This window comes from Lepisma saccharinum, chromosome 4 (genome assembly GCF_977018435.1).
Source record: "Lepisma saccharinum chromosome 4, izLepSacc3.1, whole genome shotgun sequence".
In the NCBI taxonomy this organism is placed as follows: domain Eukaryota; kingdom Metazoa; phylum Arthropoda; class Insecta; order Zygentoma; family Lepismatidae; genus Lepisma; species Lepisma saccharinum.
Genome location: NC_139232.1, coordinates 113,864,700 through 113,882,905, shown reverse-complemented (window position 1 = coordinate 113,882,905; position 18,206 = coordinate 113,864,700). Strand labels below are relative to the sequence as shown.

Genomic DNA, 18,206 nt, shown 5'->3' with positions numbered 1-18,206 from the left:
TGGGTTATCCATTATTTACTACTGTTAAGCAACATTGAGAATTTAGCCCATCAAATCAATTACAATGTATATTGTGCTTGAAAAATTTGGAGAAAATTCGACGATTGAGAACGGTGACCCGTATGTTTTATTTGTGACCTCCAACTTTCTACCGATTCTCTTTCATAAAATGTCCATTTTCTAATCGGGGAGGATAAAGAAAAGATTAATACAAGAGGATGGACCGGGATGTGATTGTAAAAGCTTCTCCCTTAGTCGGCATACTTTCTATTGTTTGGAACAAGCCCGCTAGAGAAATACAAATGAGATGTAAAATATGTTGCCTCAAAGTACGGTATATTCCTTTGAATTAAATTTATCTTTGCCAAACACAGGGTGCTGGATGCCAGCGAACTTCAAATTATGCTAGGTTTAGAATACAGCGCCTTGAATAACGTAGTGTGGAAAACGACCCAAGAAACTGGTTCCCCGAGACGATGACAAGTAGATGGCAGTGCGATCGACACAGCGGCTAATTTTGTTATGAAAGTAATGCGGCTTAGTTAGTTTTTGGAATATATTGTGTAGATTTGTTTCTCTAGAAAGGCGGTAAGTGAATTGATGGAAACAGTTATATTTGTGGAGTGATTTGCAGTCACGAAATGGTATTAATTTACACAGAAAAGTAACATAAATACGTTTTATGTGCAACGCAACACGAGCATCAACATATCGCATGTGAGGCTGGACGTCAAACGTTGGATTGTGTACACAAGTTTATTTTTGTATACTAATAAAATTGAAATAGTGTCATGAAGGGGAAAAAATGTTTCGTGGCGTACATATTATGAACTCATTTTCCCGAAATGCAGATATTCGAAAGAGTTTAATTTCATATTCCATGGAGTTGAAATAGCCGATTACGATGTACCTTGTCATCTCTATCAACAAATTGCTTTACATTCGTGTCGATTGGTAAGTAGAACTTTGGTGTTAAAGACTGTGCATTTTTACTCGTGACTTGGCTGTAAAATGTCTACCTTGTACTTGATGAAAATAAACCTCAAATTAATTAAATTAATTAATAATAAAATTAATTAATTAATTAAAATAAACGAGTATTGTCTGTGTGAATTTCCATAAAAATAATATTTGTGACAATGACAATATTAATGAACCTTTCATGATAATGCATACACAATACTAATTCTCGCAGCAATTGTCATGTTACGTGTTACAATCCATACCTATGTTTTCTTCCGTATTGTTAATAAAAAACTCAAGGACAGGTCATGATAGACGGTTCATAATATTCTTTAATATTTTCGCGACTACTGTACCAAATATCATAACAATTTTCTGATGCAAAGAAATGTTACAAAGAAAAGAATCAGACGTTGCAGCAAAAACCCCATTTACTTCCATTATAAGCAGTCGAGCGCTGTACCCCGGTGTCAACACCAGCGCCTCTAGCGGATTTCATTTTCGAGTGGAACCAGCGAGAGAGAGCAAAACCATGCCGTTTTCCACACTACGTTATTCTAGACGCTGTAGTTTAGAACAATGGCATCACTGAATGAGGAAACTCTCGATGCTTCTTCGCTGGCCATTTAACGAGCAACTCCGTCCCCCTCTCTTCCACACCCCTTGCCGCTGTAGGTGGAAGATCGAGGTTCCTCAGCAGCAGGGACAACTGTCGTCTTTGGGCGGCAGATGGAGCAAGTCGAGAGCAAGCGAGTGACAGCGAACAGTAGCAAACCTAGTCAAATGATCTCATAATTTAATAACGTGCATTAAACTCCTAAAAAAGTAGAAAACTGGAAATAAGTGAAAATGAACTGTCCCACGTGGAGGAATCGCCCCTGAGTGGACCTACATTTTAAACTGGAATCTGAATCGCTATGTGCCTCCATCGGGTATCAAACCCTCGGTTTTCTTGATTACAAGTATAGAGTTGTGTTTCGCAGCGTGGATGTTTTCGATTACTGCTTGTGTACACAGGCCCAGAATTGAATTGATCTCCAGGGGGGTTCACGAGTTATCGGGGGGACTTGTAAACCAAGTCCAATTTTCTAAAGTTTAAGAGTATTAAATGAAGGTGAATTGAATTGAATTGACTTTATTGCTGGGCGAGTTTCAGCTGTTGCTGATCTACCACCTAATCCCAAAAAGTACAGATTATAATAAAAATAAATAAAATTCAAGGTTACAAAGAAATTGAACAAGAAAGTAAAATACAAAAGGAATAGAATCCCATACAATAGAACAGATTAAAATAAAAATTCAAGATTACAAAGAAATATGTGTGTGTAATAAGTTATAAAAAAATTTAGAAATATCATACAAATACCACACTTTTCTATATATTTTAAGACATCTATATTTGAAGTGTTGACTGCTACTGAAATAATCCCTTACTGCAGACACTATACTACTTTTGATGAAAGATATATTTATATCACACAAGGAAAAAATGCACAAAATTCAATCATAGTGCCTACAGTACATTCCACCCCGGCCGAAGCTATGAAACTCCTCTTTGTTCCGAAAACTTGGGAGCTGTTGACCTTTGACGAAGATGTGAGGAAATTTGTATGATTGCAACAGGGACATCGAAGGTACAGATAAAGAAGCTCCCCCGTGAAAGAACTTTCTTGAGTCTAGAGAAGAGAATCTTCTAATACTTGGCGCTACTTACACTTCTCCGAACAAATGTAATAGCTGTTGTTCATGTTCTGTGAATTTATCCTTCACCAAAGTTGTGAGCAAAATAATATCTGCTGTCTACGTTTTCACTCTTCACTGCAAACAAATTACAGAAAATAGTTTTGCCTAATGTCAAGGGGGCTGACGGCAATGCCAGGGGGGCAGAGCTCCCCCTGGTCCCTGTCTGGCTACAGGCCTGTGTGTACAGTTTTATTTAATGTAACATGATTTCATTCGCAATTTTTCAAGCTGCTTTTTTTTTTTTTTTTTTTACATATCTCCAGCTCTTTATTATGTTATACCTCGTATGTTTTAAACCTTGAAGTGGCAGTTTTTCACGGAGTGGAATCTGCTTGCGGGCGCAAAACGTGGACCTGCGTAGACGGGAAAAGTTTCGCGTGTTTGTAATGGTATAGTGGGGTTAAGCCACGATCGCGCGAGATGTTTATGAGGAAGCGACTGTGCGACGATCGCAACTTCAAAGTTAGAGTAAATACCCGCACTATATATTACAAATACAATTTTTGTGTCACCCTTCTCGATCAACAATGCAGGAGTCTACAAGCAACGTCGACGAGAAGCGTGAGACAAAGCCCTGTAATAAATGTACACCCTATATATATATGTATATGATGCTCACTCAAAATTAAAGGGTCCGTCAACGAATAGCACTCTGCGCCTTCTCCGTTGAGTTCATTCACACTCTCAATTATTATATCATCCACTCTTATTGTTTGATCTTGCGCTCACATAAATACAATATTGCTCCGTAGTACCTTTGATATCAGTCTATAGTTACCACGTCACGCGCATCTCATGCGCGTTTTTATCAGCTGGTGCGCGATAGATTTCAAGTAAGGTAAAATTACAAATTACCATGTTCAATCATCAACAGCGTATTGCATTGCACAAATATCGTGTATTTCATAAACACCAATCAACACGTAAAAATAGCCCAATATCAACAGGGTCAACACAAGTCAAATACCAATTTTACAAGAGACGTGCGTCCACGTCCAAATTCCAAAAAGACACGTCCTGCGTGTGTTAATTTAACTGACTTCAACCATTTACTCCATTAACAATACGTGTTTAGTTCGTATTTTTATCTTTCCCTCGCCCAATTCAAACATGACGATTTAACAATTAACGATGCACTACAGCTCATGCGTTTACTACAAATAAGTTTTCTTTTGCATCTCGCTGATTTACTTTTACATTAACAATTTTGCATTTAAACAATATTACCCCAATTCTCCTGATTCTTAATGCTACCGTGGAAAAGGTGGAAAGGTGCAAATGGAACAAACGTCCCGAATCAATTAATAAAAGGGGGAATGAAGGTTCGTAAATTTTCCTTTTTGCGACGAGGACTTCAACTCGACGTCCTTTTTTGACTACCAGGTCAAATCATCAAATGCTAGCCTAAGGAACACATCACAAGATAGGCAAAAACTGCAATACTCGTTCGCTGCACAAAAGGTTCACTTGTTAGGAATCACTTGCGAAAACCAAAATCTTTAGCAAAAAAAAAAAGGTTTTTTTTTGTGAGCCAAATGTCAAGTAAGAATTAATTTGTTCTGTTCCCACCTAGTTTTGACGTATAATTATATTTCGTTAGTTCACATAAAGCGTTCAAGGCGTCCAAAAGGTGGCACGCAACAAGGGGAAAAAGGGGGGGGGGGAAACAGAGTGCAACAAAAGTTTTACGCGCAATGCTTATGCTTGATTAAAGGGAATACGACGTGGAACTTCAGCACAAAGATGTTAAGTTCATTATCACAGCAGAGAGAATTTACGTACCTACGCCAAACAAACTTTGGCCTCAAAGTCCTTGTAATGCGGCTGTCCTATTTATGCCCTTGCCCTCTATGATACTGGCCCATTTCACAAAATGGCAAACGAGGAAACTTCCGTCCGTCAAGGCAGGTCGCTGGGCACGTCTCTCGCTGGCTATGTAGTGCGTTCCAGTCGGTTCAAAAGTGGTTGAAGCACTGCGAGGTGTTTTACGACCTGCGCGCTTGTACCAAGTCTGCCGCAAGAGGCAGTACTGGTCATTGAGGCATCGAGGGCAAACGACCTCTGATGGCGGAAAATTAAACTAATATTTAACTTGAAATTTTCCAATTATGTAGCGTTTGTGATATATGAATATAAAAACGCTACATGTTGTGGTCTATGACGTAATACGGTCGTAAGATGAACCTAACCACAAAATCCTGTAGTGGAAGCAGTGCGGCAGTGTTGCAATATGCAGCTATAAAATATGCCCCAGCAGGACACACGAAATCATCTACAGAAATGCTCTTTTTCTGAGCTCATTTGCTTTTTTCGTCCCATGTGACGAACTCGTGTACATTTTTTTTAAAACTTTGTATGTGTTTCGATACATCCGCTGTTTCGTACTGCAGCATTGTTGTTTTACTATCGTGGGTATATTCGTACACGAATTGCAAGCTTTCATTACGAGATGCGCAGAACGAAGTTAAAATCGTCCGTGGCTCGGAGTGCAGCTGGATTGGCGTGGACTTTGCGTACATGCCTGAGGGAACCGGAACTTGATAAAGCAATAAGATCTGTCGCGTTTCGTTAGCAAGTTGTTTGCAAGTAAAAAGTGCCACTTCCCGCTTAGAATGGAATTCGAGATTGTGGAAACCGCCAAGGGGAAGCCTTGCTTGATACACGAAGGTTACCGCTATCGAGTTCACAGGCGGTACGAGAAGTACACGTCGTGGGTGTGCATGAAGGAGAAGAAAGAGAACTGCCGCGGGAGGATAAAAACTGAAGGGAATCGCGTGAAAAGCGCCGTCTCTCATTCCTGCGTGGCCGATGGAGCAGAGAATGAACTTCAAAAGATCGTCTCGAGGTGCAAGAGACGTGCCAGGGAGGAGGTGACCACGCCACTCACAGACATTTACAGGGACGAGGTAAAGGAGGCCCGCGAGCGAGGAGTGGATGTTCCAACTTACGATCGAGCGAAGTCTGGACTTCACAAGATCAGGAAGAAGGCGCTTCGAAAATCGAAAGGTATGTTCATTGACTACTGACCAGTTTGGGAAGTCCTGACTTTTCGAAGGTCTTTTCCCCATGCATTTGACGTTGTTTTTTTTTTTTAAAAAAATATGTTGTACCAAAGGGGGATGATGACCCCACTAATCCCCTTGGGCACGTCTCTGAATCGTTTGATTGGTTTGCTTAATTTTTTTTCGCTTTTCTGCCACTTTTGGCTAATCGCGAAGATAAGAATGAATGGTGATAAGATTAAGTGAATGGAAGGACAATGAAAGGGGGGGGGGGCTAGTATCTTGCGCCCTGGTATAAGTCGAAAATAAAGTGCCAAATTGCCCAGTATGGCTTACTAAAGTCGTTTTCACGTTCAGAAGACAAAACCACAACGGCGCTTATGGAGAAACCGCACAGTGTTGCCAATACAGCGCTAGCTCATGTCGCCGGGAAATGATGACCTTCCTTCACAATGAAGGTGTTACATATTTTGTATATATAATGATAATTATATGTAATTATTAATATTAATATTATACTGTGAACGTTACAGTTATCCTTTTTACTATGATCCCAGGGACGTAGCTAGGTTGATCAGTTTGGGGGGGCCCAAACGTAAGATTTTTTCTATCAAACTATTATAAATTAACAAACTATTTATACACCATATAGGCCTATGCTGTATACATACATTATATATGTATGTGTGTGTGTGTGTGTGTGTGTGTGTGTCTATATATATATATATATATATATATATATATATATATATATATATATATAGTCATGGAAAGAAAAGGATCAAGGGCCTCCTCTGTGGCGTATGGTATCATCGTCACCTTGTAATCAAGGGGTTCCGGGTTTGATACCCGGTGGATGCTCATAGTGGTTTGGATCCCACTTTACACTGTAGAACCAGTCCAGATTAACCTTACTGTGTATAAAATGGACTTAAAACACCAACTCAATCAACCAATAAATTGGAAAGGAACATCATTTTCTTCTGTAGCCCCCAACAGTCTACGGATATACTCTCGCGAAATCAGCAGCCATTATTCGGGAAACTAAATGCAGAATGAACTCATTAGCTTAATGACTGATACACCAAGAACAATGTTATTAGTCTTTAGATTTGTAAATTTGCTGGGAAAAAATTGAGAATTAGATAAAACCCTTTTCCGTGGTTTTAGATATAAAGTGCTGGAACCAGGTTTACAAGTATTGGCAACAGTGCAAATATGAAATGTGTGCGTAATGAGTTCAAGCTAGGGATCTCATGTATACAGTTCATACCGGAATTGAATTCGGTATCTCTTAGTTCAAGGGCGGGCCCGAGTCTTCTATGGCATCTGATTATTCACTTTGGAAATGATGACGATAAGAAATTATATGCACACGTCTAATTTCTTAAAATTAATCTTATTTGTGTGTGGAAAACTGAATATATGATGGCACTGGATAAAACGAAGTTCCCACACGCTCAAATGATTACGCTCTCGTCTTTGGTTCGGCAGGTTTAACAAACCTGCCCGGGTTCGATTCCCGATGGAGGCACATAGTTGTTCGGATCTCACTTTAAACTGTAGGTCCAGTCCTGATTAGCCTTACTGTGCATAAAGTGAACTTGAAACACCAGTTCAATTAATCAATCAATCGAAAGGTTCAAGGTTCGATCGCTGGTGGTCAGGCCGGTAGCCAGAATTTGATTTTATGAGGAGCTTATCCCTTATCGGCAACCGCCATCTAAAGACGAAAAGGTTTGGGTGAGTAGTAAATGCGCTGAAGATGAATTTCTTGGTATATTGCAACTTACCATATACAAGATGTTTAATCCTGTTAATGAAGTAAATTTAATTACTACTACACATTATTAAAATCAGATATTTGTAGAATTTCGGGAAAGGACTGCAGCCCCCGAGCCCCTTCCCTGGGTACGTGCCTGCTTGTATTACTCCAACATTTCTATGCCGTTTCAACATTGTGAGGACAATTTGGGAAGTACTTGAAAGCGATATGGAAGCAAATTCTGCTCTCGAAACTATGGGACTCTATGTGATGGCTACGACTGACTTGAATGCCACCCATGCGTCTCTTTCAGTGCCACCCACTAAGTCTTGGAAGTGGCAGTCAGCAATGATCTTCCTTATTTGTGGGCCTATGAACACACCTTCTTTCACATTCGCATAACTCAACTCCGGAAACTTGTTGCACAGGTACCAAAAAGCCTCTGAGTCGTTGTCTAGTGCCTTCACGAAATTCTTCATGAGTCCCAGCTTCAAATGAAGCGGTGGCATGATAACTTTTTCACTGGCAACCAACGGCACATGAAGGACGTTTTTACTTCATGGCTGCATTCTATCTCTGATCAGCCAATTCTTCTTTATGTAGTGGGGTGGGGGTAAGGGGTGCTCCTTCCACATAGTGCACCCAATAGTCAACCTCACTTCCACATAGTACACCCTGGACTGCAGACTAACGAGGCTCTGGCGACTGGCCCCATGGCCAGTATAATTTGGTTTGTGTTGTCCTGTGTTTTGTCCTTATTTGTGCTGAGTGCTCCTTTACAGCCTCAGCTTTTAACGAAAGTCAAAAGATTTTAATATTTTATATTTCATGTTTTTAGTTATGCAACGTTAGAGTTGTTATTTGTAACGATAAGGGGTTGGACCCCGAATAATGTGACGGGTGCAAAATAGCCTTAGTGCTGACGCACCCAAAATTTTAAATTCAAATTCAATTCTTTATGTAGTGGTGCTTCCTATCTCTGCTATCCCACTCGCAGATGAAGCAGCAGTACTTCTTCGCCTTCCTTATCCAACCCCGCAAGTTGCGTGCACATGTCAAACATATGAACTGTGGTGCCCATGACTTACCTTTATCTACCTTCGAATCAAAATATAGTTCATATGCTTTCTTCAGAAACTGTGTAAAAGTCTTCCGATGGGATTTCTGTTAGATAGCCGCACACGTAGCAAAACAGATCTCGTGAATTTATGCAACCTCTGGATGCCATAATCTACTGTCACTCAAAATAAAAATGAAACAAATGAACGTATAGTAATGCGATCTCGAAAATATTTCGACGTATTACGTTAAGTATAACTGTGTTCACAAACGACGAAAAAAAAATTCGGTGTTGCATGAAAAATAACTAAAAACGACGAATTTTTTTTTGAGGAAGAGTATTGCATGACAAATAAATTTTTGTCGATATCTTCAACACCTGACGTGATAGTGTTTTCAGATTTGAAATCAGCAAGAAAAACTGCATTAGAAAATGTCAACATCATGTCAGATATCTTCGGCTTGTTTATCAGTGTAATTGGAAGGTTTTAGAAGAACTAAACATGGCTTTTTATGCATCGTACAACTTTGCTTCTTTTCACCCTACTTTTACAGTTTTTCTTCCTAAGAATTACATTGAGTATAACACGCTATGAAACCAGACGTCCAAGGTTCGGACATTGGACAGGTATGGTTGTATCATGTGTGTCCCATCGCCATTCCTTCGGCTCATCATTCATCCTCATCGTCGCATTTAACCCAAGAGGTAGAAAAGCGGCGTAATATGGAAATATATAAATGATTGATTTGGTTTATTTTACTTCGCATTTCTGACACTTTTTCGCTAATCGTGAAGATGAAGATGACAATGAGTGACGTGAAATTGATGAGAGGACCATCATAAAGAACACACACGCCCAGTTCGGGATTCGAACCCAGGACCCTGGCATCGTAATGCACCTTGTTAACCACTGCACAAGAAATAGAAACAGAAAATGCTTGATAAGTTATTTGCTTCTCCATAACGTATGATTATATTATAAGTATTATTCACTGTATGACTAGGGATTAATTATATTTGTATGTCTAGCCAACCTAGCCACCTAAGCAGCAGCAGCTTTCGCATTTGCAAGTGGAGACTAAATGAAGACAAATCACAGAAAGTCAGAAAGATATACAAATTTTGTAACATAATACTTATAGTGCGTGCAGACGACTGTAAAAACAATTGCTACATACCTAGTTTCCTTCCTTAATTGAAACGTGGATTATTCTTCATTATACATGAGATCAACCACCCTGGGAGTCGAACCCAGGATCTTGTGTGGTATCCAGACTCTCTTTTAGAATGCCAATATGTTGGATATTTGGTCGATCAGTCGATCCTGATCCATTGTTTCCAGTGGGAGACAATCTGACAGCTTCTTATTCGACATTTTACTCGCGATATAGGAAAACGAGATCACAAACACTTCGTGATGCTATCTTCTGGCGTTTACAGAATTTTACCACCGCTCCGACAACAAATCCTATTTCAAACTGACAGATATCAACTGTCCACCAAATCAACAGATGAACCAACCGCTTCGATGTTTCTCCGAATTTTCAGAAAGTGGTATTTCCCCTCCTTTGCAGGACAGGTCATTATTCCCCTCCTTTGCAGGACAGGTCATTATTCCCCTCCTTTGCAGGACAGGTCATTAGCAGGAGGGTTGAGTGCTTGTGAGAAGAACTACAATGTCGTTCATTCCCGCGCCGAAAAAGGGACAAGCAATAGAATTCTGTTCTTGGAATTTGAAACGCATGGGGATATCTTTTCTGAACCATAAAATTATTAACGCAGAAAGTTCTAGCCACCAGTAGCTAAATCTTCCTGTTTGTGTCGTCCTTTCGGCGCCCATGGAACCAATGCAGGGCCAGATGAAGAGAAAGTGCGGGTTTTGGGGGATCCTGGATCTGGTGTGCAGCAGGGAGGAAAAGTGCATTTTCAATAGGTTTCAGACTTCCCTGACCGGGACGGACCACAAAACCATTAACTGCATCCCCTCCCAATACATGTGTTTGTGTTTAACAAGCAAGAAACAGGGAAATAAGAAAGAAATGCCTTGCTTGGGTTCGTGTTACTGAAAATTGAAGAAGTGTTTCAAACTGAAAGCAAAATTTACTGAAGAATTATTTTGCAATATTTGTCATCAAAGTAAAATTTCAAGCAAATGCAGAACAGTTTCCCGGGGCCACGTGGACGTTTGCCGGGGCCAGTGCCCCCGCGTGCCTCCCCTAACGACGTCCCTGTTGATCCATTGCGTTCACTACACACGCGAGTGTAATGCACGAATATGACACTTCAGAAATCACTTAAAAAAGTAAAAATCACTGAGCGCTCACACAACTGAAAACACTTTTTCGAGAGAGGGAAAAAGTCTAAACAGACCAAAGCAGATCTCTCACTCAAGTAAGGGAAACCTGGCACATGGGTTAGATTAAGTTGCAACCCAAACAAACAAATGAGTTATGGCCGACGTGAACTGATAAGACGTGAATGACTCAAGCAAGGCATGTCATATTTCTATCTTGAAGCCCCATATTTTGTCACGTGTTGGAAAGCCTTTCAAAGGTTAATATGGTGTCTATGAATTTATGTGTACGTTGGAAACTGAAAGGTGATCTTCATTTCACTATTAATGTCGACAGTAATGTAAACAAAAACAACGTGTATTTGCGACAGCACTAATGTTGCTCACAACAGCAGCATTGGAAATAATTGTCAATTATTAAATTTAAGTAATTTCAATTCTATTATAACAAACTGCATGAAGTTCATATTTTTACTGAATGGAAATAAAATGACAAGTCGAAAACTTGGTGGTGATTAGCCGGAATGCTGCGGTGAGCCAGCTCAAGATCGCCAGACAACGTTTCCTTACTTCGAGCGCGGTTCGGGTTAAAAAGAAACTCCAAATGCATGGAAGTAATATTTCTGGGAACCTTTGAGTGGTTATAAAACTATTTTCATTATTTTCTCCACAACTTTGTCGCTGGAAGTTTTTACTTGGATTTACAAAACAAGAAATGGCCAGCGACGACATTTTCTACTGCACGAATATAAAAAATCTCCACATACTTTATTTGAATATTTTTTAATGCAAATATGCTTTAAAGTATTGATAAATTCTGAGTACCACCATCACCTATGACAATTAAAAAACAGTGTCAATTTTTTTAATAATGAATGCTTCAATTTTACGGCATGTTTCAACGTTAGGAATGAAAACAATGTAAAAATTGTGTATTCACAGAAAATTTGCGTTTTTAATTTATTTAAAATTATGTAAGCAAGTTACCAGTTTTTTGTGTTCACCATCGTATTCTCTACAAAATTTCCTGCAAAACTGCAGGTACCGATTTTACTTAACCTAAATTTGTAAATCCAGAAATTTCACAACAGCGCGCTCGTATTTCCCATAAGAAAAGCATTGCCCATAAGAGCCCATTGTGTCTTCTGAACGTGAAAACGACTCTAGCATGTACATGAATTTAGAGAAACTTTAATTTAATTGTAAGTTTTTATTCGTGCCTTTGGCAATTACGTGTTTTTTTGTTTTTTTAAAAAAAACCTATTATTTTAGCATGTAGTTTGGAGCATTGGAAAGGTATTCCGCGAAAAGTTAAAGTTATAATTTTTTTTGTTTTATGTTTGCCCGAAAACTTGTTCTTTCGTTGAATCCCCCCCCCCCCCCCCTTGGTTCGGAAGAAGACTCTTCAGGCAGAACGCCAAATATCTAGGTTACGTTGTTTCTATTAAGAAAATAATATTTTTTTTAAAAAAAACTAGCGCCAATATATCTGAAAGCTCGGAAAATGTGCGAGCTATAGGCTTCCGCTTCTTTTTGTTTCACCACCACTCTTCAAGCAATGGGTGCGTTCCGAAAGTCATAACGAATCGAACGAAAGTAACAGGGCTCGTGAACCTGGTGAAACCAGTTATTTTACAGACTTATGGGACGCTCTAGACGAAAGCGCAGGCGCAGCGTTTTGTTCATAGAAATTTTCCGCATGACGTCCAGCGGAAGGCATGTCCTTCTGGCAGAAATAAACTCTACTGCGGATACTGTTACTCATTTTAGTCACATTGTAAGAACAGTAGAGGCACACTCATCTTGTGCATGTTGCTTCATATCGCTCTCTGTTAAAATTATAATACAATTCCCGAACTAGTGCACTTTGAAGCCATCATGCACCCGCGGTGTCTGCAGGCAGCAGACGATTCTCACCGAACAAACCAACCTCCTGGCTCGTGCGTTTGGTGAATCTCGTTCTTGCACGAGACGCACGGAATGCGACTTTTGGGACAGCATAATGAACCTAAACGCACGGATGCACTTATGGAACGGCCAGTTGCCATAACTCGTTTAACGCGTTAAACTCGTGCGAATTTCGGAACCGGTCCAATAACTGCGTTGCAATATGCAACCGCCCCACGACTCCCAGTTCTTCCATGTTTCAAACACTAGTGGATCGCACGTGTCATCTGCTCTCGTTGTTGCTATGCTTACTGAATAATAGTCGCAAGCACGATTGACACACAATTCGCTGTTCTCGCGTTCAGGCGACCTCCTCAGTTTAGTTGAAGTTAAAGTCCATCTTCTTTTGAGAAAGATGCGTCCGAAGAAAAGGATGAATGCCAAAGAACGTGCGCGCGAGTTCAGTGTCAAAGGCTTGTGTGACTGAAAGAAATCGTTTACCAAAATCGCCCTACAACGAGGGACGACATAATCGAGCGCATAGTTGCTGCATGCAGGCAGATTAGTGTTATTGCAGCACAGAATGATTTCAGTGTCCGTGTGCAGAAATGCATGGACTAGAAATTGGCTCGAAAATAATATGGTAATCAATGCGTACCGAACAAGCTTTTTGATGAGCTCTGGTATGCATATTCATACATGAAATTCACAGGACTCATTCACAAAAAAAAAAAAACCCGTCAAACATTTAATACACTTGTAATAATAAGGATTTTTATTTTCATTTAATCATATTTGTCACGTACACATCTCATCGCTTTGCATAAATACCTAGCGAATGCACTGCATGTCATCTATTTACTTTTTATGGAGAAACGGAGAAACCACAGACAAAAAAAACTCTCCTTTGCAAACTCGCAGATTATCTTCACATGGCCAAACTTTGCTCTGATTGGCTGTTGCACAGAATCCAGTCGGGGAATGTCAGCAGCAATTAGAACATGTCCTCAAAACCAGTCAAGCAGCCAGCCAGGCAGCCATCACATTCGGGCACGTAGCCAGTTCAGCGCCAACTAACTGGATATCCAGTTCCGTGTAATCGGGCCTTTATTCATTGCTCCCGCGCCGGGTGCCAGATCAACTGGGCCGACAGTCTGGCCAGGCTTCTCGAAAAAGATGAACACAAGCCACGAATAAAGTGCACACCAATAATGCATGCTCATTGCTCAGTTTTTAATAAATTGTTATTTACTGATTTCTACTGTAAGTTGGTAAATGTGCACTGGGTACTTTACCTGTTCTTCTCGTTTTCGTTGTTCATTGGTTTCTGATTACTCTTTCGTTTTTCTTATCATTTCAGTTAGGCCTATTTCTCTTGTCAAACAATGGTTTGGCAATCAATTGTGAGAAAAGGACCTTTGGCGAAGCAGCCGTTAAACACGCCAACGAATTCCTTACTGTGCGTGACAGTAAACCATTCGTTGCAGCCCTAAGCCTGGAGAAAGTGTGAAGGACGGTCATAGTTCCAGCTCCAACAAAGCTCCAGGGATGGCCTAACGGATCCGGATCCGGAACCAAAAATTCCGGACCCGAAAAATTTTAGGGTCCGGATCTGGATTTCGGATCCGCTAGGATCTGGCCATCCCTAGTCCAAAGCCCACACAATAATTTACTGTTATTTATTATTACATATTATCGCGATTCCTGATTGCTTGCCGAAATCAGTAAATAACAATTTATTAAAAACTGAGCAATGAGCATGCATTATTGGTGTGCACTTTATTCGTGGCTTGTGTTCATCTTTTTCGAGAAGCCTGGCCAGACTGTCGGCCCAGTTGATCTGGCACCCGGCGCGGGAGCAATGAATAAAGTCCCAATTACACGGAACTGGATATCCAGTTAGTTGGCGCTGAACTGGCTACGTGCCCGAATGTGATGGCTGCCTGGCTGGCTGCTTGACTGGTTTTGAGGACATGTTCTAATTGCTGCTGGCATTCCCCGACTGGATTCTGTGCAACAGCCAATCAGAGCAAAGTTTGGCCATGTGAAGATAATCTGCGAGTTTGCAAAGGAGAGTTTTTTTTGTCTGTGGTTTCTCCGTTTCTCCATAAAAAGTAAATAGATGACATGCAGTGCATTCGCTAGGTATTTATGCAAAGCGATGAGATGTGTACGTGACAAATATGATTAGCTGAAAATAAATGCATACCAGAGCTCATCAAAAAGCTTGTTCGGTACGCATTGATTACCATATTATTTTCGAGCCAATTTCTAGTCCATACTTTTCTTTTTTAATTTTTAATCAAAGGAAAAGCACAAAGCAGTAATTGTCCTACAACATTCTTCAAATTGCTCGTCCATCTTTACAGATTGTCCGCTCTCCGCAATGTCTTATGGGAACACAAGTCTATCGACAAGTACTGTAACAAGTATCGTGTGAGGCCAAAACTAGCAAATGGGTAGCCAGTCCAGTGCCAACTAGGGCACTCCTATTGGAAATCCAGTTCCGTGTGATTCTGGCTTAAGTGTCGATTTTCTTTAGGGGGGGGGGGGGCTTACTAAACGCAACTCACAAGGAACTGAATCACTTGAAGAAAGTTTGGGTTTGCACAAAGGCGCCAATTTGAAATGAATTTGGGGGACAAGGTTGGCACAAACATTTTTTTTAATGTGTGTGTGTCCTGTACGTGAATTTGGGAGGTGGGGAGCAGAAAATGCCTTGTTCCCCAAAAACCGGCGCCTATGGGTTTGCGTGAACATTGCTGTAATGTGGCTTTCTTCGTGTTATTTATCATGGATAAATTTGTAACTAAGCGACCGCAGGTGGGCAATACACTCGCCCAGTGTTCCCATATACTGTATAGATTTAACTTCGATTAAAATCTATAGATTTTACTGTATAGATTTATCAAGTTGGTCTTCAAATACTTTCTGAGGATCGTGATTTTATATCAAGTGAACGGGAAACAAGGAACGATGGCAGGGCGGATGACATCGGTGGATTTTTACGGTAAAAAAAACGGTGCAAGGAAGCAAATGATAAAAAACTATTAAGTTATTAATTAATAAATTATTGCGTAATTATAGAGAGTATTCGTTCGATTATATCCAGGCTTGTTGACAAATATGAAATTTGGTTTAAGGTAGTTGACACCGATTGGATTTAATGGAATCTTTAGTTTCCTCTGACCAATATCATTAACTTAATTTGGTAAGTACTGATTTTCATTGGCATGTTCCATTTCGGACACCGAAAAATTCCAATTAGTCAGAATATTTGCACTTCAATATATCTGTTAATGAAAATTGCTGTGCAAAGTAAATTGACTGTGGTGCCTGTCAGTCATTGTCCAAATTTCGAGCCCGCGGTTTGACCGCTCACCACCTCTGTCACGAGAGTATTTTCTGTTATCGCAATGGAAACCCGAACTAAAAGGCCATCTTTTCAGGTGGTTGTCAGATCGGCTGCAAGTCGAAAACTTCGGGGAGAAATTCTCGTGGTCCTGTATAATTGACACCTGGGCCCAGTAACGGGACGCGGCCCGGCGATTGAGAAACGCAGGTCTCTAACGAGTAGAGCTTCGAAAACAACCTAAGGTGCTCTAACCGAATTCTTCGTATGCTGGTGTTTCGCGTTTCCATGTTTTAACTTGGCTACATAATTATATTTACCCACACGTTCATATATTATTATTTTCCAGTGAAATTTGTCATGTTCCTGTAACATGTAGGCTTTTCGGTTCCAGGTAAAAAAAAAAATGCAAGGAATGCATATTGGAACAGTTCCGCTTAGAGATCTGGCAACACTGCCGTTGCCTCGTACCGGATGTTGAATCCTGCGTGAATGTGTAGAATTTCCGCATGTCAGTCGTGAACCTGTCGACCGTTGGCCTAGGCTATATTCGAGTGAGAGCACAATGCTTCAGAAAGTGCAGTGAAAACTAACAGTTGTGGTGTTATAGTGCAGTAACTAACTATTAATCCTAGGTGGATCTGCAGCTTTTGTTTTGGTGCTGTTGGTTAAGCCTGACTCGGGCTAGTTTGCAGAGAAAACGGTAGATGGCATAACGTGCGCTGTGCGAATTCTCAACGCGGTTCGTGTGTTTCTGGCACTTCAGTTACTTTTGCCGTAGCGCTGTCAATTAAGAATTTTTATTTGCTGTAATAGTTGAAGGTAATTTATGTTTATTTAATAATGGCTACACCAACACGTCGGTCGCGAAACGATTTGTCAGGTGCATTAAAGAAAGAAATATGTTTATACAAGTTGGAGAACCCACGAGTAACGTTGGAGCAATTAGCGAATTTCGTGTTGGAGAAATACGGGCAGAAAATCGGAAAGAGCACGGTGTTCGATATCCTCAGGACGAAAGACGTTTGGCTGAATATCGATTCGGAGACGGGCCTAATGAAACGCTTGAGAGTTTCGAAATCTGCCGAATTGGACGAAGCTTTGTACAAACGGTACGTGCACATCGTCTCCACAGTCAATAACGCGTTCGTAACGAAGGAGATGATTATAACCGAAGCTCAACAGCTGGGCCACACCATAGGGTTGCCGCCGGATTTCGTTTTCTCGGACAGGTGGTTCGCTGCGTTCAGAAAGAAGTACGGCATCGTTCTCGGGAAAGCGAACATCGAGGGGGCGTCGTCGAAAGATACTTGGGAGGATAATATCGAAATAAAAGTCGAGAATCCAGCGGACGATAAGCCGGAATTCGAAGGATCGACAATCAATCCCAGCGAGTTTTGTGGTAAGTAGTTTTCTCTGTGCACACGCTCCGACCTGAAATACATTTTTTTTGCTTTTTGTGGGTAGGGTGAGTGAAATATATTATTATTATGTATTTTTTTTCAATTTGAAGCTTGTATTTAGTGATTTTCTCATCTGCATAAAATTTAACTCCTGTGGGATGTGTGTACATGGGCGTAACTTGGGGAGAATCGTAAAGTTTCGATGTCGAGCACTACTTTCCTAATTGTTACATTTGTCACCCCCAAGTTACGTCTATGTACGTATATATGATCCGAATACAATTTATTGGATAGTCTTTTGTGTGCAAGGATTTGTGAGAGTAGTAAAAATTAGCCTTTCGAAATTGTAGAATTTTCCATTCTTCATTACTCTTTTTCTACTGAACCAAAACAAAATAATAAATGATATTTCTTGAGAATAAGGCCACATGCGTTGTCATCCATGACACTGACGACTGGTTTCCCCCATGTGTAGTGGCAACGCTCTCGCCTTGTAATTAACAGGTCCCGAACTCGAAACCTGGTGGAGTTATATAAACATAACGTAGATGTAGACTTAAAACAACTTTAAGGCCAATGACTAAGGCTAGGAGTTTGATGACTTTGCATCTTCTTCCTGATAATCCAGAAACCCACCTTCTTTAGTATTTACTTGTTTTGTGACAAAGTATTTGTAGATGAATTTTTGGAGACAGTGTTGAGCACTTTTGGACCAATAAACCAGTTTAGGCCAATTAT

At 40.4% G+C, this 18,206-nt stretch overlaps 1 protein-coding gene across 5 annotated transcripts in view; it reads left to right on the top strand.

Annotated features, from left to right (window-relative positions):
• LOC145986795 (uncharacterized) overlaps positions 1–18,206 on the top strand; it is a 117,882-nt gene that overhangs the window by 26,517 nt on the left and 73,159 nt on the right. The window contains exon 1 of one of the 5 annotated variants that reach the window (XM_083121225.1): positions 5,304–5,712. The exons of 3 other annotated variants lie outside the window; for them this stretch is intronic. In XM_083121225.1, the coding sequence (XP_082977351.1) occupies positions 5,319–5,712 (394 nt within the window). In that variant the 5' untranslated portion in view covers positions 5,304–5,318. Of the gene's footprint in view, positions 1–5,303; positions 5,713–16,792; positions 17,468–18,206 lie in introns of those variants that run through there. One more of the 5 variants, XM_083121222.1, reaches the window with a different exon arrangement.